General features: G+C 41.3%; 1 protein-coding gene across 2 annotated transcripts in view; it reads right to left on the reverse strand.

Annotated features, from left to right (window-relative positions):
- Positions 1-611: 611 nt before the first annotated feature.
- LOC149447878 (leucine-rich repeat and fibronectin type III domain-containing protein 1-like protein) overlaps positions 612-22096 on the reverse strand; it is a 789142-nt gene continuing 767657 nt past the window's right edge. For both annotated transcript variants that reach the window (XM_089652000.1, XM_089652001.1), the window contains one exon: positions 612-1450. In XM_089652000.1, coding sequence (XP_089508126.1) covers positions 931-1450 — 520 coding nt within the window. In that variant the 3' untranslated portion in view covers positions 612-930. The remainder of the gene's footprint in view (positions 1451-22096) is intronic.

The raw sequence follows: 22096 nt of genomic DNA on the forward strand, positions 1-22096 counted from the left end.
ACAAATAGATAATAAATAGCTAGGGGCCCGTTAGGTTGTTCAACTGTTAAGATTGTAAATTGAAACAGACCTTGGATAGAACACTTGTGTGTTTGGACTGTGGAGGTCTTCTGGTGGAGAAAGTGTTAAGCCCCTTTCACATGGGTGGTCCGATCAGGTCCACCTCCCAGTCTTTTTAGGTGGACCAGATGGGAAGCTCCATGTACTATAAATCAATGAACAGGTGGATGTAAACAGACATGCATGCTTTTAAATCCAATTGCCTTAGAGTCTATCTAGGGCTGGAAAATGACTGTACTTTTCATTTTTTTTTCTGCCCTATGTGTGATGAATCGGAGGTAGTCTTTTTACATATGTGTGCTCATGTATGCAATATGAGTTTTCTTGTTACAGTAGCTTTGCAAACTGAAAGGACGTGGATGTCACCAAAGTGTTCTCCTATGATCTGTAAACAGATCCCCTTTTGACCAGGCTGGACACAGCCCATGGGCCTAAGAATGGGGTCAGAATCGGCATCTATGATTGGGCTTAGATAATTCCTGAGGCTCAAATGGAACAAGTCAAAATTCTATACATAAACGTTCATGCGGTTAGTTTAGGCGATTCGAACATAAAATAACCAAAGAAACATTTATTATCCTTCCTTTTAAGTACCATTGTTTAAAACCAATTATTTCTAGTTAGCCATTTTTTGTCACACACTTTATATTTAATAATATTGAACCAAAAAATAGTTAAGAATGCAGTAACCATTTTTACAGATTAAAAAAATAGCTTTTTGTTGTAACCATCTGATCTTAAAAATAGACAATAGGTATGAAGCCGAAAAGACGACTCCTTGCATGAAAATGTCCTTAACGGTACCACAATGACCAGTTCTTTGATTATCCCTTTAAAAGAGGTGCATAAGTTTGTGGTATTGGTATTTTGCTAGTGAGAGAGTATGTCATTTGTTATAAAGGTAGTGTCAGTTACAGTCACTTTTTCGCCATCTGGGGTGAGGTCAACTATGGTTTTGCCTTTGATGGACGTTCCAGAGATGTCCTGCATAATACTGTCTCTCCTCTCATTGAGTTTTGATGATGAACGTCCCATTGTACCGCTCTGGCTACCATTGGTTTGAGAGCACACGTTGGTGACCTTGGCTGGTTTTGATTTGGGGTGGTTATTGTAGACTTTGTATTTCATGAGTAGAATAAAAATGAACACGAGGACCGAGGCCACAATGATACCACCGATGATAATGATCATTGTTCCACCAAGAAACTGAGCATGGAGGGATCGACACTGCTTATACTCCTGTTCAGTTGTAAATTGTACACAGCCTATGACCCGGGTTGCAGTTAAAGCAGTTGTACCATCGTCGTATACAGCCAGGACACACAGGTCATAATTTCGAGATGACACCAGGTCACTTAAGAAAAACGATTTGCTGGATGATGGAATCATTCTGTTAAAAGAATACAAATTTAAATTAGAACATGTTTTTCATAAATCTGCCATCATTAAAAATTTGGACTTATAACCATTTAAAATGTGTCTGAACTAACAGTGAACCATTTGACCAGCTGTAAATTAAGGTGCTTTAGTGTATTAAAGCTACCAAAAAAAGTAGGTCTCAGACTTTTCTCCTGAAATATTTTTTTACAAAATGAGGGAAGTCTACATTTTGCTCAATTAGTTTAACTGTTCATGGATGAAAATGATTTAACAGTGCAAAAAAGGTATTCATTAATTATGCCTGAAAGTTTCTCTTCTGTGATAATAAAGAAACCCTATTTTTTTTTTTTTTGGTGTCTTTTGTCAGTTTGTACTCCTTCTAAAGCAAACCAGTGCTTTGACCATTATTGGTATACTAGCATGTTGTCTTCAAAAGTTAGTCCACCTTTCTTCTCTTTCCATATTTTAGCGTGTAACAAGAAACAGTCATAAGCTGCAGCTCCCCCATGTCCAAGCTGCCCCCCACTTTACTGAATTTGGGTGTTCTCTTTTTGGTATACTTGGTCATTTTATTTCCTCCTACACAGCCATATCATTCATTTACAGGATCTGTGTCCCATCTGTCCCTGAAGCAGAAGGACCAGTAGTTCTCAATGGAGCACAAGTGCAGTGACATCACTATACCTGTAGTCCATTGATACTTTCTTCAGCCCCATAACCAAACGTCTGAGCTTCAGTATGGCGCTGGAGGAATAGTCTGCAGGAACAGGAAGCTTAGCATTGCGGCCCTGCCCCGAACAACTAATCATGGTTACAATGCTTTGCAGGATCCAATGCAAAAAAATAACTAAATGCACATTTTTCTAATCAATATAAGTACATTTTTTTTTTTTCTGCAAAAGGTGGAATTAACCTCTAACACCTTCCCATGCTGCAAATAATTGTCCTTTCTTCGCTCCCTGCTACTTTGTTCAGAACTGGAAACAAAAACTTTCTACTTCCAGGTATGAGGGTATCATATGACAGTAGTTCCAGGTATGAGAATGCCAGGTAATAGTATAGGACCAATCAGTGCTGTGACATGGAGAGTCCATAGCACTGCTTGGGGCTTAGAATACACACAGTTATTTACGTTTTCTCCCAACTTTAGTTTAATTCAGTTTTCCATCATCATTTTCTAGTTCCATTTTAATGGTCATCGCACAAAACTAGTTGGAAAAAAGACACCAAAAAGTACTTCTGATTTTTGGAGTTTCCACTGACTACGGATTGACTCTCACTACAACCTCTAAAAAAGTGTTTTTTGTTTTTTTTACACACTAGTTACCATATTTTTGCTGCATTTACTGCTTTGTTCAGACATGCACAGCATTTTTTTATGACAAGGTTTAAACCATATAGAGATTTGACATGTAATTCCAGTGTTGATATAGACAAACAGGCTAGAAAAACAGGGCCAGCATTTTGTTGCAGCTTTTAGAATTAAAATAAGGATTAAGAGAGGATAAAAAAACTGAAGAGGAACCCGCGCTTGCACATACCCTCATCGCTGTCTTCTGCCAAGCAGATAAAACATTTCAAGATTGTATTGTCACATGAATACAGGGAGGCATCAGTGCGTCCTACAGTCTCCAAACAAAAGCTTTCTGCTTTTGGTCACATGACTTGGCAGACTGAAGCCTAACAGTTGAAATATACTGTTAGAGAAATCTGTAAAAATACTGAATTGCAATTACACTTTCTATAGATGGTCAAACACTGGGTCTTCCTCCCCTGTGCACCAGCAGAAGCTTCATTGTGCTGTTTTTGAAGAAGCTTTTATGATATATTGTGTAAGGCATTTGTATTTTATAGCTTTTTTTTATTGTTTTGTTTGTTTAATAACCTACACCTGTCACATGTAAGAAGCTTGAAAGCAAGCTGTATTTGTGAAAACAGGTGCCAGGACGTGCCGCTATTGCACTGAAATTTTTCTTGGCTGTATGGCAGGAGCCCCCTGAATCTGTAATCAAATCACAGCCTTCAGCAATAACACACTTGTCAATACCCCCAGTGCAGTATTTCAGGTAAAGAGAGAGATGCCTGTGTTACATTATGCCAGTGGATTCCAAACTTGCCTTTATTCGACCCTTGGGGCACTATTCCTCCCTCCCACTAATATGAGGTGCTATTACTCCCACTGACACCAAAATTGAGGCATAAACTGGCCCTTTGTTTGGGAAAATTTGGAGGCCCTACATTATATTGGGGGCATCTTAAGCTCTGGAATGCTGTAAACCTGGATGTTGGAGGCCAAATTTGGGAGGCTCCTTGGGCACAACAAAAAGTCATCTCAACCAAAGAGAGGTTTGTGCAGACACATTTAATTTTAATAAACAGCGCTGTGAATACCCTACATACCCCAATAGCCAATATAGCGCTGTGAATACCCTACATACCCCAATAGCCAATATAGCGCTGTGAATACCCTACATACCCCAATAGCCAATATAGCTATCAGCTAATAGAATTCACACTTCCCAGTACTCTTTAATAACACAAATTTAAATTATTACCTTACAAGAATTTGATAATACATATGTTATTTCACATTAAATATGAAATTATTATATTATAAGTGCAATCAGTGACATACATGCCCAATAAAATAAAATATTTTTTCCTATAGTGCAGTATCTTTGACACCAGTATACTCCTCTCTGATGGTACTGTACTCACTTATGAACTAAAATAAAATTGCTTCCAAAATGATCTAGAAGATCATTTAGGAAGCAAAGTCTCACTGAATAAACAGACTCGCTATCTCCAAGTCAAACAGGCATCCTCTATAGATCCTTTGGAATGTCTGAGTTCTTTCCAACACATCTACTGCATACTAGGACCTCATTGCTCTAATTCAGATCAGGTGGATTCAAAGATATACTCACAGCGTTACTAGAGCAGAAAAACTCTCATGGTGTAGTAAATCATATATTTGTAATAAGTGAACCACTAAGTGAATAAAAATCACATAAAAGTAAAGTCAGTTTAGTAAACGAAAAAAAATGGACCCCCTGCAGGTTTAAATCACAACATACTAGTATGCACTGCATACTAGTACATTATGACAGACTTGCCAACAAACTGAAGCCCTCAAGCACTGTGCTGCCATGGCTCACTGGAGCTTTCATCTTCGCCCAGTCTTTTTTCCAGGTTTGGTATCTTTGGCTGCTTGAATGGCCGGGCAATGGTTACATAACTCCCAAACATGTGCACAGGAGTTACATCACCGTGGCATGCAGAGCGGCCTGGAAATGTGGTCTGAGCCGTGCATGTGCGTCTCAGATCACATTATCTGCTGACAAGCAGGGGAGATATTTATGACAGAAGAGACCTCTAGGGTCTCTTCTGCTAGGAAATCACAAATCTGCTGACATGCAGGGTTTTTCATAAGTTTACTACCAGCCGCCAATAGTATATAAGAAGGCTCACCACAAATAACCGACCCCCTTCAATAATAAAGTGAGTCACAAGCACGTTTAATAGTACTGTCTTTTAACCTGCCACCAATAGTATATGAGGTATATAATAGTATATAAGGCTCACCAACTCTTTCAAAATTAATAGAGCTGTACACCAGCAATAGTATATACTGTATAAAGGCTCTCCGGAAATTCTTTTTTTTTACTAGTAGGTCACCAGAGCATGCTTGGGAATCATTCTACCAATCCTCTCTGTTTGTCCCCCCTTTAGGGCCAAACTGGGATTAGGATCTTCACTTAATCCCCCTTGTTTGCATTTAACAGCCAGGTAGTTGCTCAAAATAAAATAATAAGCACTTCCATAGTGTAAAACCAAGCGCTCTATTCTATAAATATTACTCACAAGGCCATAATAAGCATTTCCCCTTTAAAATAAGTGTGTAAAAAAACAGGAAGTGCTGTTTTTTTAGACTTGATAACATCATTTCCAGTCCATATGTGATGACGTCAACTTGCGGTTCACACATTTCATCATTTGACTTCTACAGAATGTGAAATACTCTTAGAAAAAGGAGTAAGGGGGTAGAAAGTAGAGTGTAAAACTGGTATAGGATCCATTTGGGTTCGCAAGGAAGAGGTGTAGTCCTATTGGGTGCACATACCACTTTGGGAATAAGCACTTGTGACTTCAGATGAGCCTCCAAGTTGTTGTGAACACACTGAACATGTACTGGAAGAGCTGGGACTTTGGAATAGATCTGTGAATGAATAAACTACAAGTACCATTTTCCATCGAGGCAGATGGACTTGTAGTGCTCAATTATAGTAAATACAAATTTGGTGATCACCACACTCTATTCCAAGGTATGAGCTGGAGAAAGGGTCACTGGAATGGAGTCTGTAGGAGGCTGACATTGCTCCCATGATCCATTGATCCCAGTTGCAATTCTTTTTTTTCTGCAAATATATACATTTAATATTTTTTGCAAAAGGTGGACTTTAATGAAAGAAGCCTTTAATTAAATAAATCTCTCAGTGTATGATCAGCTTCAGGCCTAAAAGCTGCAAAGGGCCATGTATGACCATACTTGGAGCATTCCTATATGCATGTACAGGGCTGGATTTACCATTAGGCACCGTTGACTTGTGCATATAGGCAGCAGAGGTGAAGAGACAACTTTTTGCTACCAGTTATCAGTCATGCATTTTTTCCCCAAAAGGAAATTCGGTCTTCTGCGTTACACATTCTGGTCAACAAAGTTAGGACCAGTAAAATAAAAAATGTGCAAAATGAATGTGCTTCCAAAAGGTAGCTCACCTACAGGCTTCAATAACGGAAGTGAAGTCCTGCTTAAATATTTGAAGTAAAATGCAGCTCTCACCAATGATTAGTTTGAGGTAATTGACCTCTTTCCTACCCCTTTCTTCTGCAGCACATAGTTCTTTGTGAACTCACAGGAGCGTCCTTAACAATCTCCTACACTATCTTTTCTACCAAGTCACGAGCACCTTTTCCTATAAAGCGCAGTGTCCTTGATGCCACACCTGTACACCATAATGTTATAAATAGAATATAACTAATTGTATTCCATGTTCTCTTGAATTGAAGGACATTCTGTTCTGTATGTTTTGGTGGTGTTCGTACTCTTCACATGCTGCTCTGATAATACTCGCTGCATCTGTCCCTCAAGTAGGAACACGTTCCTCATTGTTCCTCTACAATGACTTTATCTGATGTGATTGGATAGTGGGATTAATTATCTTCATACAAGCTTCTAATATATCTGTGTTTAATTTGCTTTATAACTTTTGGAATCAGGAGAATTTAACATCTTCTGTAATAACTGGGACCAATATAAACACTGAATGCTTAATTTACACAGGCTCCTAATTCAAATTAAGTTGGCTGTCCTTTATTACATCTGATAAATGTCACTACACTCTAGGGTCTTAACAGATGCAGTCTGCTAAGTAGAACTCCACAAAACTGGTAAACTGTTCATGGCAAAGCAACAGGTTCACTTTGAGAGACCCTTTCACCTTGCCTATCCTGGCAAAGAGACCATGTCTCTGTATAGCCCACTCTGACCACTTTATACTTGCCTCTCCAGCACTCCCAGTTGTTCCTTCCTTTGTCACAGCTGCCACCAAAACACCTAGTGTTGGATCTTAGAGGAAGTAGTGACATCACCCCCTCCATCTTGGTGGTCACAGAAGAGGGAATGGCAGGGAGCATTAGAGAGTGAGTAAAAAGTGACGGGGGGGTTGGCTTTGAACAGACACGGTCACTTTCAATTGTCAGTATTTACCAGTTCAACTCTCTCACCTGTACACATTAAAGCTATAGTAATATAGCTATAAGCAATGTTTTTCAGTAAAAAAAAGAAGCTTTTTCATTGCCTTAAAGTATTATTGCAACTTCTATGCAATTTACGGACAAAAGATGTATCAAAATGAAAAAACTGTGCTTTTTTTAGTTTTCCTGCCAATAAAAATGCACATAGCATTTTAAATTTCTCCTCTGTATAATGGAGCTTAAAATTCGGTTCTGTTACAAAGTGTATCAAATTTTTTATATCACATCAAAATTACTTATAAATGTTTTTTCAGTATGGCACTTTTTTTTTTAACTTTGTCATTTGTCAAAAGATTGGGAAACCAACAAATGAAAACTACAAATAGTCTTAAAAAAATAGAAATAAAAAATAAGAAAAGTAAAGCTAAAGAGAGAAGGGGAAGAGGATGTTATTTTTTTTCTGCTTTGGGTTAAGTAAGGTGTTAAATGGCAAAACAGTTTTTTTTTTAATTTGAAAGGCTGTTTTAACTGACATCACATGCATCACATCTGGTTCTGCTATGCATGAACTAGAGCTATTACAATGAAGTAATAATAACATTACGTCATTGCAATTCTTAACGACTGATTCTAGTATCAATTTACACAGGACCAGCCAGATCTGTGATGTTAAACAATTGCCAGTAAATGCCACTGGAGGGCTACAGCTGATGAACAGAGGCTAGGTGTACTAAAGATGCCAAAAGTATTTATATTAAAGTAGAACTATAGGTAAAAATGTTTTTCATTTTGGATAGAGCAAGGGAGGGTTATAATCCCTGTCATAATTTTTTTTTCATCTGTGTCCCACTGTGGTTATGGGACAGAAAGTAAAGGACAATCTCCAAACAGTAAGTGGGAGGAAATCCTTGCAAATTAAGGAAATGCCCTGGGGACCCCCAGTCACCTTTTTACTGTCATTTTCAATTATCATGATAAACAGGACAAATAGAGAGGGTGAATCTCCCTACTGGGGACACAGACAGCAATAAAAGCTGACAAGTGTTCTAATCTCTGTGCACTCTTTCTTTTATAACCCCTTAGTTATACTTAAATATTTATTTGGATGTGCTTCACATACCGTGTCCAGAAAGCTAAAAAAGTACACCCATCTATTACCAGTTATGATGTTTCCACTTGCTGCCTAGTAAGCCCCATGACAAGACATAAAGGGTAACTCCACTTTCATGGGACAAAAATTAGCCAATCAAAAAAAAAATATAGCATATATAATTGAGACACAAATCCTATTGTAATTGAATGTCATTTAAAAGTTACCTTTCCTTTCCAATCTGCAGTGCTGCAATTTTCTGCATACAAAGAAATATGGCTACCTGGAGGTGTTCTGTACACATATGGTGTACAGAACGTCTCCCAGAAATGTCATTTCCTGTTTGTGTAATTGGCTTACTAAACTAAGATACAAATCCGATTGTGAGCATCCCTTGCAACAAAAATTTCATTTTTGGTGAGATATTCTCAAAGGGAAATCACATCTAAAGGGATGCAGGCCATGCAAGTTTCCTCATTAGAGCCCTGCAGGTGTAGCAGCTGATTGATGATTATGAAACCACTCCCATAGAGATTCACTCTGCACATAGAGGAAAGGCTATTCCTTTAGAATGTGTCCAACAAAAGGTAGGAATCTGCAACAAAGCTAGTTTAAATCCTTGCAATGTACATAGATCACTCAGAAGGTAATGTTTTTTTTTTTTCTCAAGAAAAATGGAGTTACTCTTTAAACGTACATTTTCCTGCTTCTCTGAAATATCCACTATGTGATGAACAGGGACAGTGCCAAACAGTGAGTGCAAAAAAGTCCATCCTGAGAGCGAAGTCTTGTGCACTCTCTCTATTTATTACTCTGGGAAGGCTGTTGACCTTTTAAGGGTACACAGGGTTTCCATGGGAGTGATGACTGCATGGAAGAAGTGGAGAATGTGCCACATTTTTCAATAAAAATTAATTCTATACAAAAAAATATTGTGAACAGTAGGGAAATGTAAATCAAAGACTTGGGGGTGGGGGTTGTTGGCTGTACTTTCTGCCCCCACCACAAATTGCAACATTGGGGTTTGATCAGCCTGTTCTCAAGCAACAGTGTTAACATGTGGGAGGAAGAGTAAGGGGGGGGGGGGGGGGGGTAAATGATTCCAATGCCTAGAAGTGCAAAGTTTTTGTTTTTTTTTAAACTAGAACGGTCACTAAAAACTGCTTTTTATCCATAATACAAGGCTGTACCCAGTACAGGACACAATAAAGACTCCCAGCATTACATTGTTTAGTTGGAGGCAGCTGTAATTGGAACATTTTTTTGTTGACTTATTATAACTGATGCAAAAAAAATCTAGTCCCTAATCACTGCAACATGTTTATGAATGTATTTTGTTTTAATTATTATTAATAAACTCCAGTCAATTCATTTCCATATTATTGATTTATTCTATCTATGCTATTCTTTTTTTTTTTTTGCAGAAGGGACCAAGGTTTGTTTTCAGTAATGAAAAAAGACCTGGCTGCCAAGAGCAAGTATGTTAATAAATTATATCTTGAACAAAGATAATTGTAAAACTTTCTAGATCTAAAGGACCACTTGAACCTGTGCCCAAAATATGCATGTTAAAGTATTTACATATTTTGTGTAAGCAGTAAATCCACTTTAAAACAAGTCCTCAATAGGCATTGTGAATAAAACTAATCTTCAACGTTCACAACTGAAATCACAATATTTTGTATGGAAAGCAGAATTTTGGCACCCTGCCATCCTTCTAACGTAAACACACTACAGGTTCTTGTAAACTGCTAGATTCAACCTGACGGGGATATAACCCCGTCAGATTTTCTTTCACCATCTGTGCCCCATTGTTGAGATTTCCCTTCACTTCCTGACCCATAGCCAAAAAGGAAGTGAGAGGAAATCCCTGTAAATTAAGGGAATTCCTTGGGGACCCTCAGGTCACCAGAACTAGTGTCCCCATTGGAAGATTTCCCCTCTATTACTTTTCTGTGGACAACCCAAAATTTGGGATTTTCTTTTACTTTCACTTTCAATGATAATGGTAAACAGGAAAAATAGGGAGGGTGAATCTCCCTAATTTGGACACAGACAACAATAAAAACCCAGCAGGGGTTCTAATCCCTCGCCACTCTATCCAAAAAAAGTTTTCTCTGTAGTGCCCCTCTAGTTAGCCAGGGGGAGCTAGCTAGGTTTTTCGTCAGAACAGCCCTTACGTATGGGATAGCCTGATCAGGAAGTGTTCAATGTTGGGTGGAAGATCACGTGAAATGGCTGGATTGCAGAGCCTGGGTGGGGGCCCAGGGAGGGGCCTACTTGCAGGCAGGATGTGGGAAAGAGGATCTCTCAGTCTCAACCATCCCCTGAGAAAAGACAGCTTGAGAAGCAGGGAAGGAACCAGCCCAGCGTAAGAAGCCCTGAAGGCAGCCACCAACCTAACAAACGTACAGGCAGGGCTGGTGCTAGACTATTTTGCACCCTAGGCAAGACCATCTCCTCCCCCCCCCCCCCCCAAAGAAAATTTTTTTTTCCTAAACAGTAGAAAATATTAAATCAACAAAACATGAAACTGCTAAATTTCCTTTAATATGCAAAAATAAGTGCCATAAGATGCCACCAGCACCAATATTAAAGACAAAATCCATATCACAGACGGACTGTATCTGTGGCTGGCAGTGGCAGGGCAACAGTTGCAGTGAGTGGAGGATGATGGATCCATACTCTGCCTGGGGAATTCCAGCCTGGGATCTGTCAATGGGGGGAGATAAATCGCTGTGACAGCAGGCATCCCAGTCCACACACACACACAGAAAACACTTGAACTGAGCGATCCTACACAGAGACAGATCTGACACAACACACCATCACCAACACAAATCAGCAGGCCCAGCAGGTGCTAGAAGAGCAGGCTTTGGGATTGTGATGATATTATCACTCACTGACACTTTGCACATGTGATGGATGGATATCTGGCCGGTCGGCTCACATTCACACAGACACAAAACATCAGAGTCAGACATTAACTTCCTCTACAGGTGCAGCTCCGCCTCAGCTGATGAATGGGAAGAGAAGGGCTGGAATGCCACAGTGATCAGCAGTCGCCAGCCGGCTTGCAGTAAGGAACGGAGTCTGAGAGGAACACTGGAAGGAGCTGCAGTTCAGCTGCTACATTGGTCCCAGACACTGGGCATAATTCTCTGTCCTTCTCTGTACTCTCCTCCTCTCTGCCACACTTCCCCTCAGCTGAAGGATCATTCATGACGTGGCGGCATCCCATACAGAAAGAGTGCTGGCCTGTGCTGCGACCAGGTGCCCCTAGGTGGCATTGTGTCCTAGGCGGCTGCCTAGTTTGCCTAGTGGAAGCACTGGCCCTGCTTACAGTGAAGGTCTGAATGAGTAATCATACACCCCTTGGAACAGATAAGGGGAGAGGGCAGGAAGGTGGCAAACCCAACTAGCTCCTCATCTGGGGCTGCTCTACTACAGTGGCAGTTTCTGGGTCCCCTTGCTCAGGGATTCCCTCAGGCAGCTAGGTGAAGAGGAAGATTCATCTGGGTTTGAGGAGGTACATTAGAAGGGATGGAGAGCTCTTCTGTCTATGGACCTGTACATAATTGCTCAGGAAATTTGTCCTCATGTTCACAGTTCCTTGGGCATCCCATACACCCCTCAACCCCATCCAAGTTCAATACCCCTTAATAAAAATAAAACCGGTTAGAAAGTTTACTATCTCCAGTGTGCAAGTGTTGAAGAAAATGCATGTTGCATGGCTGTGCAGGACTATAGGGGAGACCCAAAACTCAAACTCCTAAGGGGGTAGTGCTACATGTCTTTAGTTATACATTAAACAGGACTTAAGCTATATTTACACTATTTTGTTTGTGCTTTTTTGCACTTTTTCACAGATTTTAGGAGGGATTTCCTGTACAGGAGCTTCTTTGGGACAGAATCACACATTTTTTGGACCCATAGACTTATCAGAATGCCTAAAAAATGCTGAACCTGCATTTCTGCACATTTTTGTCAAGTGTTCCAACTTAAGTCTATAGAGTCAAAAATCTAGCTGCAAAGAAGCTTCTGTACATTTTTGAGTCTCAGGCATAAAAAATGGCATTTTCTAATGAATGCAGCCTTGGAATCTTTGTTGTGATCTTTGAGAATAAATTACCTCGCAGTGCATGCCACTAGAGAAGTCAATGACAGCTTTGCACCAGCAGGGTAACTCTAATGAGTCCCGCAAGTGGCTGCTTCTTTGCATTTGAAAATTGTTACTTACATACAGCCTGTAATGGTGAGGTCACCACTGAAGTTACAGGGGTGAAACTGACAGTTGGCGTGTAAGCACAGATGACTTGCTATGCAGCTCCTCCATTCAGAACAAGTCTTGTGTTATTTCTAAAGAATGCAAGGCATTTTATGATTGAACAAGGAGTATGAATGTCACAATCTCCCCTTGTCCAATCACTGAAATTATCATATACCCACAATGTTCAACCTCAAAGAAAACAGTATATTACTGAACGCACATATCAATTTGTAAATTGAGAATATTATCAATATCTGCTATTTCGCTCTATCCTGCTAAATATATCATTTAAAAAAATATATATAATCTATATAATATACAGAGACCATCAAGTTAAACCAACATTGTTGTAAATGTGCCAAACATACTGTACGCTTAAGTATATATCCAGAAGTATAAAAGGAAAATAATAAGAGCATATGGAAAGAATGGCAGCAAAAACATCCTCCTGCTTTCTACCTGCCATGTATTTGTTCAAACATCATTAAAGCGGTAGTAAGCCGTAGGTTAAAAAAAAATCCCCTGCAAGGCAATGTCATAATGTGCTAGAAAGCATGGCATACTAGCACATTATGAAGAACTTGCCTAAAAACTAAGCCCTCCAGCGGCACATTGTCACCGCTGACAGGGCTTCCATCTTCACCCAGTTTTCCTTCCAGGCTTGCGAGCTACGACAATCTGGCCGAGCCACGATGACGTCACTCCCATGCATGCGTGTGGGAGTACCGGACCAAGGCACAGTGCTGTGAAGGAACTAATAAGAGCTAATACTGTATCTTCGAAATGGTGCACATTACACATATTACACTACAGGCAGGACTTTTTTTTTTCAGCAGGAACATGGGGGGGAATGCAGTTTTGGCACCTCCAGCACCGAGTTTATTTTATGGCAAGGGGTGCTGGAGAGTCTATTGATGCTGACTGCTGGGGGATCTATCATTACTTGAGGATCTATTGCTATAGAGGGGCCTATTGTTGCTGGGGAGGTCTAATGTTTTGGGGGATTAAGTCTTATGTTGCTTGGGAATCAATTGTTGCTGTAAGGGATCTACTGTTGAGGGAGAGGTATATTGTTACTGACTGCTGGAGGGTCTATTAAAGGTTCTGTTTTCTCTAAAAGGGGTGATACTGGAAGGTAAGTAGGGGGTGGAACTAAGGGACGTTGCTCAGAGGTGGGTAGGGTGCGGAGACGAGGGTTGAGTACCTGCACCTATTCAAAAAAGCCCTGACTACAGGTAAGCTTTATTATAAGCTTACCTGTAGGTAAAAGTATTAAAAAAAGAGTTTGATAGCACTTTAAAGCACTATTAAACCCAAAATAAAAATTGTGATATAAGGCAAAAAATTTTAACTTTGTTTTTTTTACTTTCACTTGGTGATCTAGTCATTTACACATTTCCTATCCAAGGGTGTCCCCACTCTCAGTGGAGGAACAACAGAGACATCTTTCGACAGTGGCATTGTCAACATGGGATCATTGTAGAGTTAAATGCACTAGTTAGATTTAGATGGACTTGATTAACTAATTAAAGACAAACTCCAGCTAACACTTTTTAAGCAGAATGGTTTTTTTTTGCGGGAAAAAAGGTTTTACATAAATAAATGAAAAGCTGACCATTGTAAGCACCCCCTGTCAGTGGTGAATGGTTTGTCTCAGCCCTTTAATGGACAGCTTGGTCTGGGAAGTTGGGAAAAAAACAGACTTACAGGCAGGATCACCTAGTGAAAATAAAGCCTAGGGATAAAAACAAAATGTAGTAACCGCATCTAAGAATTGGTAAACTGCAATATAATGCATATTTGTTTTTAGGTTAATACAGCTTTAAGCCCCTATATCATTTGTTGGATCATACTTCAGGGTCTTTTTGCGCTCTCATGATATGCTATCATTTCCCCAAATAATTATATATGTGTGTGTGTATGTATATATATATATATATATATATATATATATATATATATAACAGCAGCTGATTCAAACCAGAGATAAAGTTTTGGGCATCCCTGGAGGCCAGCATTACACAGGCCAATCCCTTTCAGAGAACAACGGCTGGTACAGAACTAGTTATGCATAATCGCACTGCTCCACTGTCAGAGTCATGATTTTTGGTGGCATCAGCCAATGCCCAGATTTGGTGCACAAATAGTAAGGATACAACTCTTGTTCCAAGGAGAAAAAACAGTGAAATATTATAGACGTTCTAGCACATTGGAAAATCTGTTTGGATCTGATAGGAAACTGTACTATAGGTTAGATCATTGCAAAGGGCAACTCTGGTGGACTGCAATATGTAGCCTGATATTTTGCCAACACTATGGAATCAAGCATCACCTGTTAAAGTCAGGGCAAGCAGCCCTGGAATGAGATCAGAGGTGCTCATTGTCAAAGACTGATTGACCTATAAAATGGACCTCCTCCAATGTGTCTATTTTTTAATCTTTCTAATTGAACAGAGTGTCTGGGAGTTGTCCATTGATACATCTCTTCCAGACTGCCATTTATGTGCAGTAGAGCTCCTGGTAGCGATACTTGTACTGTACAATGTTAAGTGCTCTGGGAAGCTTAAGGCGGCTTCTCTGGGGGTACAGAAGGAATTGAATTCCTCACCATTTCTGCTACCCACTCACCACTCGCAGAACCCATTCACCTTTTGTAAGGCGCTTTTGTGTTCTTGAAGGCTTTTGGGATAAAATCTTAGATTGTTCATTTTTCCTTCTCTATTGTCTGATGAATGCTTCTTTCATGGACGCCCTGTCTTAATCCACCTTTAGCACACAATGTATAAATTAGGACCCTGCTGAGCAATTTCTCCTATTCTTTCTTTAGAGAAGGTTTTTTCTTTCCCTAAAGTTCATTTGATGTTTGTCACAAGAACGCTGTTGACTTTTTTATTCATTTTTCTGTAGTATGAAAGGCTTTTTTCTTTCCTCCACCAAATTGTATGAGCAAGTGTTTAACAGGGATTTGTGTGTTTTGTCTGCATCTTGATAATATGTTGGTATGTAAAAATTAAAGCATACAAATTTGAAATGCCTTTGGTACTATATATTCTTTTATACCTTATTAATATGACTGCCTAGTCATTAGACTGTAGGAAATGGCAAACATTTGTTTTCTGTGTAAATATACTATGCATTCCTAGGGTGCAGAAAGGATATAGTGCTGATATTGTACCAGATATACTGTATTTTATAATTTATTTTTTTTAACCTTCTATTTTGTAAATCATTTTCTAGAAGGCCCATGTAAAACTAGTAATTCACGGCCTATAAAGGAGGCTAATTAACACAGAATAGAAAACACTATCTGCAGTGAATAAAAGCTATCCAATGAAATGTAGGCTGCAGTTTGGAGTCTGTGATGTCCTTAGAGTATCCTCTGCATGACACTGGAGAGGAAACTCTAATAGAAGAGCGTGGTCATATAACTGCCAGGTCATGTGAACCGGCTCTCCACCTCCCCAGCGCTCTCAACCTCTCTCTTCCCCATTCATTAAAGGTTTTGAGTCCCAAAACAAGCAGAGGGTATATTTGTGAAGCACACTACAGGGGTATGACCAAGGCTGTCATTAGAAATCATGGAGCCCTGTACAGCCTACTAAAAAGGCCCCCTTAAACATATAGTGGACCATAATGAAGCAGCATGTCAAGCTTGTTGTGGTGAGTTGTGGGAGTGGCAAAATTGTGCCAACACTGGAAGGGGCTTACAAATTGAGCCTACATACAGACTGCAGGTGTCAGGAGTATCCATTGTACATAGTGCAGGTGTCAAAAGTATGGATCATGCAGGGTACAGGTGTCAGTAGTATGTATTGTATAGAGTACAGATGTCAAACGTATGTAATATACAGAGTGCAGGGGTCAGGAGTATGCAACATACAGAATACAGGTGTCAGGAGTATGTATCGTACAAAGTGCAGGTGTCAAAAGTATGTAATATGCAGAATGTAGGGGCATGTAATATACAGGTTTCAGGAGTATATGTCATACACAACGTAGGCGTCAGGAGTAAGTATTGTACAAGTCGCAGGTGTCAGGAGTATCTATTGTACAGAGTACAGGAATATGTATTGCACAGTGTACAGATGTCAAACGTAAGTAATATACAGGGTGCAGAGGTAAGGAGAAAAAGCCCTCTTTCTGACCGAAGCCCTCCTTCTGAACTAGTGAGGCCCAGGGACCTTTACTATAACTGCTGGGAGCCATGGCCCACAGTAATATTCTGCTTGAGCCCCATGGGAAAATAAAAATTCCTCTCTCTACTCATTGGCCACCCTACTGGACTTATGGGGTCAGGACCCAGTACAAGGGGGCTAGCCCTGCCCCTCTATCAGCAGCCCAGGGTATGACTTTATAAAAAAAATCTCCAAGAGTCCACTTACCTTCCCTTATGGTGCCATTTATGGGCTTGCTTAACTAAAGAGATGTCATGAGATTCTGCAGCGTTTAAGCAGTGCAAACAACAGCCAACACATTTAGGAGGCCACGTGATCCCCCTTCATCAGGGCTGGGTGAAATACAATATTAAATGGACTCAAAAGTACTCCTAAACACACTGATCTAAATGCACACAGCAGCAAGTCTGTGGACACCAGCACTGACTGTTGTCTATAATATCTTCTGCCTGTAGATTAATATTGAGATCAGTCTGCTTAGGAGTGCTTTTGAGTCTGCTTAACATTCTGCCATTTCACCCAGCCCTGATAAATGTCCTTTACCCTGTTTCCTGTAACCAGTTAAGCAATAAAGACTTTGGACTCCCAAGGATCTTTCATTAGGCTCTTTGACCTATTAAAGTTGAATTTCTCAACTCGGGTGAATGTCCTCTCTTGGGGGAGCCCGGTCTTTGTGGTGAGCTGCTAAATACAGGCTAATTGGGCTCAAGTATTGACTTTGTCCACATTTTGATAACCTGTTATAATCCAGTGCCCCTCTACCGCTATATCTTGGAGTAATAAAAGGCTGGAAGTGGCTGTAACATTTCTGTACATAAGGTTATGCTTTCAGGTGCACATTAGGAAGAACATTTATGATGGTCATGCTGAAACATGTGTGCAGCCAATCATTGATCCTATGGATTTGTCAATATACAGCAAGTAGACAGAGTTCAATCTGTTGCAGAAAAGCGACCTAAAAGTGTTCTATGCAAACTCATCACTAAGATGCACGCCTCTCTACAATACAGCAATCTATGAACAATGTTTTTCATGTGCTGTCTGTACATCCTCTTTAATTTGCTATCAGATTCCACTAAATCAGCAGATTCTGCATTTTGACACTTAACAAATTGCAGCACCAGGAGCTGTCTGCTGCATGTTAATAGCTACAGCTGGAAATTTCCCCATAGCAATGTGGAAAGCTTCAGAGCAGGGCCCGGCAGTATAGATCCTGGGATTGCTGGGCCGTGTTCCCTTGAGGCAGATTGCAAAAACCGTTTCTTCGTGCTTTGTGAGACAGTACTTCAATTAACGCACCATTGGACCTCTTTTAAGGGAAATTCAAATAATTCAAATAATTCTGCAGTGCCTGTATTCTTTAGTAATAGCAACCCTGCTCATTTTTTCTCTGTCTTTTACAAGACAGGTAATTGAACAATACTCTGACAATGTCACACAAGAACATCATAACCATTTGTATAGATGCTGGACCCTGCTTGCAGAAATTCTCTTTATTGGCTGTGTACAGATTCCATTTAACTCTATGAGCAATGCTCCCGCTATATGTATTTTCCCAGAGAAAGCCTGCTTGCATCTTGCTAACATGACATCCAGCACTGCCATTGTGATTTGTGACCCTAAATCCGACATGAACAGTGTTTTAAAGTGTGAGTGTGTGTTAAAAAAAATATACATAACTAAAATTTCCTTTATATAGCTTTTATTTTCCTTTATATAACTTCTGTTTAGTTAGTTTTTGGTTTGCTGCGTCCCATTGTGGAGGTTTCCCTATACCTACTGGCAACAGGAAATCTCCTCTTACATGGTTGTCACCAGAACAGGTGTCTGCATTGGAAAGTTTACTCTCATCTCTTAAGTACTCCAATAGGTGCATTGTTGTGCCACCCTAAAAAGCACCAATATTTCATATAAAACTACAAAAAAAAACTAAAGCTAGTGATAAGGTATCACTGTAATCCCTAGCTATAATAATAATTTGTATTTAGTTTTATATGAAATATTGGTATTTTCTAGGGAAGTGCAGCAATGCACCTATTGGATCACATATCTTTTTAGCAAGAACACTTTTTTGTTAGCAGCACCCCTCCTTTTTAAGGGGAATTAGCATAGGATTGGATGATTGGCCTGGTAGTGCAGGATTGGCACATTCTTCTTTTTGGCATCTCTTGTTATGGCAGTGACTACAAGATTGTGGATATGCTTTTCTTCATGGCTGCAGCAAAAATGATAACCCTGGTAACATTCTGCAGGCAGGACAGGTGCTAAATGAGACTGGTTCATGTAAATGGGGCTGCACCACAAATGCGTTCAATGCGCACAGCCACGGAACAGTGGTGCAGACTAAAAAATAGTCGGTGTGGAGGTGACATCTCCCAGCTGCCTGTCAACTTCCCTCTGAAAAACAATCCACCACAGGACGCTTCTCAGAGGGGCAACAAGGGTGACACCCTAAAAGCATTCTGTACAAACTGCTCTTATACAAACTGAAACCCATGTGTACAAGACCTAAACTGATTCATAAAAGTAGTCCTGTAAATTGTGACATTTAGCCACAGACAGGACGACAAGATACCAATGACCATAAAAATCCTAATGAAGCTGAAATGCAAATGACCACTTTCAAATACTGGACAATATTCCTGTAAATCGTTCATTAAAATTGTAAGTGCTATAGCGTATTTCTACATCATTTTTTTTACAGATGTCACAGCAATTCCGCAGTCTACCACCCCATGCGCTCATTCACATTAATAGCATCTCTTGTTAACAACCATCTGTCGCACTGGAAAATCAGTCCCTTCAACGTTTGTCAGATTATCAGTCATTTCCAATCTTTTTGGACATAACAAGAACCCATTTTAGCAAGAGTTTGATCAGAAAAGAAAATATATAATACAAAAATTCATTTTTTCTTTGTGAGTGTGTCAAGGGTCCAAGTGAAATCACAACTAGAATACAATTGGCTGCTGCTGGCAAGATTTGCAGAATACCTTTTGGACCATTGCTTAGAGTGACCCTGTACTTTGTGCATTACAAAGTGGGTTAACAGGTACACTCTACTGTAGGAACCTCGAGAAGAAATAATTTACCATCCTGCCGCTCTGCCGCTATGACCTTGTACTTCCAGGTATGGCAAAACATGTAACACATCTGCCTCCCTACAATTCAGTGCTTGGAGCTTGAGTGGCCAATCATCAGGTCTGCACTGTCACAAGATAGTGGAGGAGATGTGCACAGCCAAGCTCAGCAAGTTCTACAGGAATCTTTAGAGGCCTGGTAGTGGATTGGTATGACAGTTATCACCTGGAAGGTCTCTACTAGAGATGAGCGAAGTATTCAAAAATTCGATTCGACTGATTCGGCGAATTCGTAGAAAAAATTTGATTCGAGTCGAATATATTCGCTGTGAATTTAACTTAAAAAAGGGTGTTTCTAGGCTTCAGAGAGACTTAATATTAGTGCTGAACACTGTACCTTTAATTTAAATGCCCTTGGAGTCTGCTGGGGAAGAGAAATAATACTGTCAGGCAGTATGACATGCAGATGAGTGCCGTCGATCTTAGAATCACCGCACACTTCACTCATTTGGCCAGTCACGGGGCCAAAACCAGAGTGTGGAGCCACAGTGTGGCGGTGGAGGCAGCAGCAATGGGAGGCCATGCAGCACCCTATGACAAAAATGGAAACCACCAGCAGTGTGAGGAGACCTGAAAGTGGCACATGGCAGAGTGTGGCGATAGAGACAGCAGCAATGGGAGGCCGTACAGGGACCCATGACACACTCTGGACCTGGCAGCAGCATGAGGAGGCGGTACAGGGGCCCATGGCAGATTACGGGCCTGGCAGCAGCATGAGGAGTCGGTAGGGGGGCCCATGGCAGATTACAGGCCTGGCAGCAGCAATGGGAGGCCGTACAGGGACCCATGACACAATCTGGACCTGGCAGCAGCATGGGGAGGCGGTACAGGGGCCCATGACAGATTACAGGCCTGGCAGCAGCATTTGGAGTCGGTACGGGGGCCCATGACACACTCTGGACCTGGCAGCAGCATGAGGAGGCGGTACAGGGGCGCATGACAGATTACAAGCCTGGCAGCAGCAACTTGGACAGGAGGACGTTCAGTTTCTGCACCGTCTGGTGCGTGCTCGCAAACTGTTGTCTCTTGGAAACGGATTCCAAGAAAGACTGCTGACGGAATCCGTGAAGAGGAGTAGCAGGAGAAGGAGCATCTGAACGAGCGGAATATGCCAACAAGCGACAACAGGGGCCCATGACAGATTACGGGCCTGGCAGCAGCATGAGGAGTCGGTACGGGGGCCCATGGCAGATTAGGGGCCTGGCAGCAGCTATGGGAGGCCCGTAATCTGCCAGCACCCTATGACAAAAAATGGAACCCACCAGCAGTGTGAGGAGACCTGAAAGTGGCACATGGCAGAGTGTGGCGATGGAGACAGCAGCAATGGGAGGCCGTACAGGGACCCATGACACACTCTGGACCTGGCAGCAGCATGAGGAGGCGGTATAGGGGCCCATGGCAGATTAGGGGCCTGGCAGCAGCTATGGGAAGCCCGTAATCTGCCAGCACCCTATGACAAAAAATGGAATACACCAGCAGTGTGAGGAGACCTGAAAGTGGCACATGGCAGAGTGTGGCGATGGAGACAGCAGCAATGGGAGGCCGTACAGGGACCCATGACACACTCTGGACCTGGCAGCAGCATGAGGAGGCGGTATAGGGGCCCATGGCAGATTAGGGGCCTGGCAGCAGCTATGGGAAGCCCGTAATCTGCCAGCACCCTATGACAAAAAATGGAATACACCAGCAGTGTGAGGAGACCTGAAAGTGGCACATGGCAGAGTGTGGCGATGGAGACAGCAGCAATGGGAGGCCGTACAGGGACCCATGAGAGACTCTGGACTTGGCAGCAGCATGAGGAGGCGGTATAGGGGCCCATGGCAGATTAGGGGCCTGGCAGCAGCTATGGGAGGCCCGTAATCTGCCAGCACCCTATGACAAAAAATGGAACACACCAGCAGTGTGAGGAGACCTGAAAGTGGCACATGTTTGGGGCATGATTCATGGCGGATTTAGTCAGTTGTGTCAGGAACTGGTGGTTTGAAATCCAGACTAATCCACGCCTGATTCATTTTCACAAACGTCAGTCTCTCCACACTTTGGGTGGACAGTCGTGTCCTCCGCGGAGTTGCAATACCTCCTGCCGCACTAAACACGCGCTCCGATGCCACGCTACTGGCCGGGCATGACAGCCTTTCAAGGGCAAATTCAGCTAGTTGGGGCCAAAGGTCAAGTTTCGTTGCCCAGTAGTCAAGGGGATTGTCTACCTCGGTTGGCAGGGTGC

The sequence above is a fragment of the Staurois parvus genome, unplaced genomic scaffold (assembly GCF_062004578.1).
Source record: "Staurois parvus isolate SC_StPar_1 unplaced genomic scaffold, SC_StPar_1.0 ptg000668l, whole genome shotgun sequence".
NCBI lineage: Eukaryota > Metazoa > Chordata > Amphibia > Anura > Ranidae > Staurois > Staurois parvus.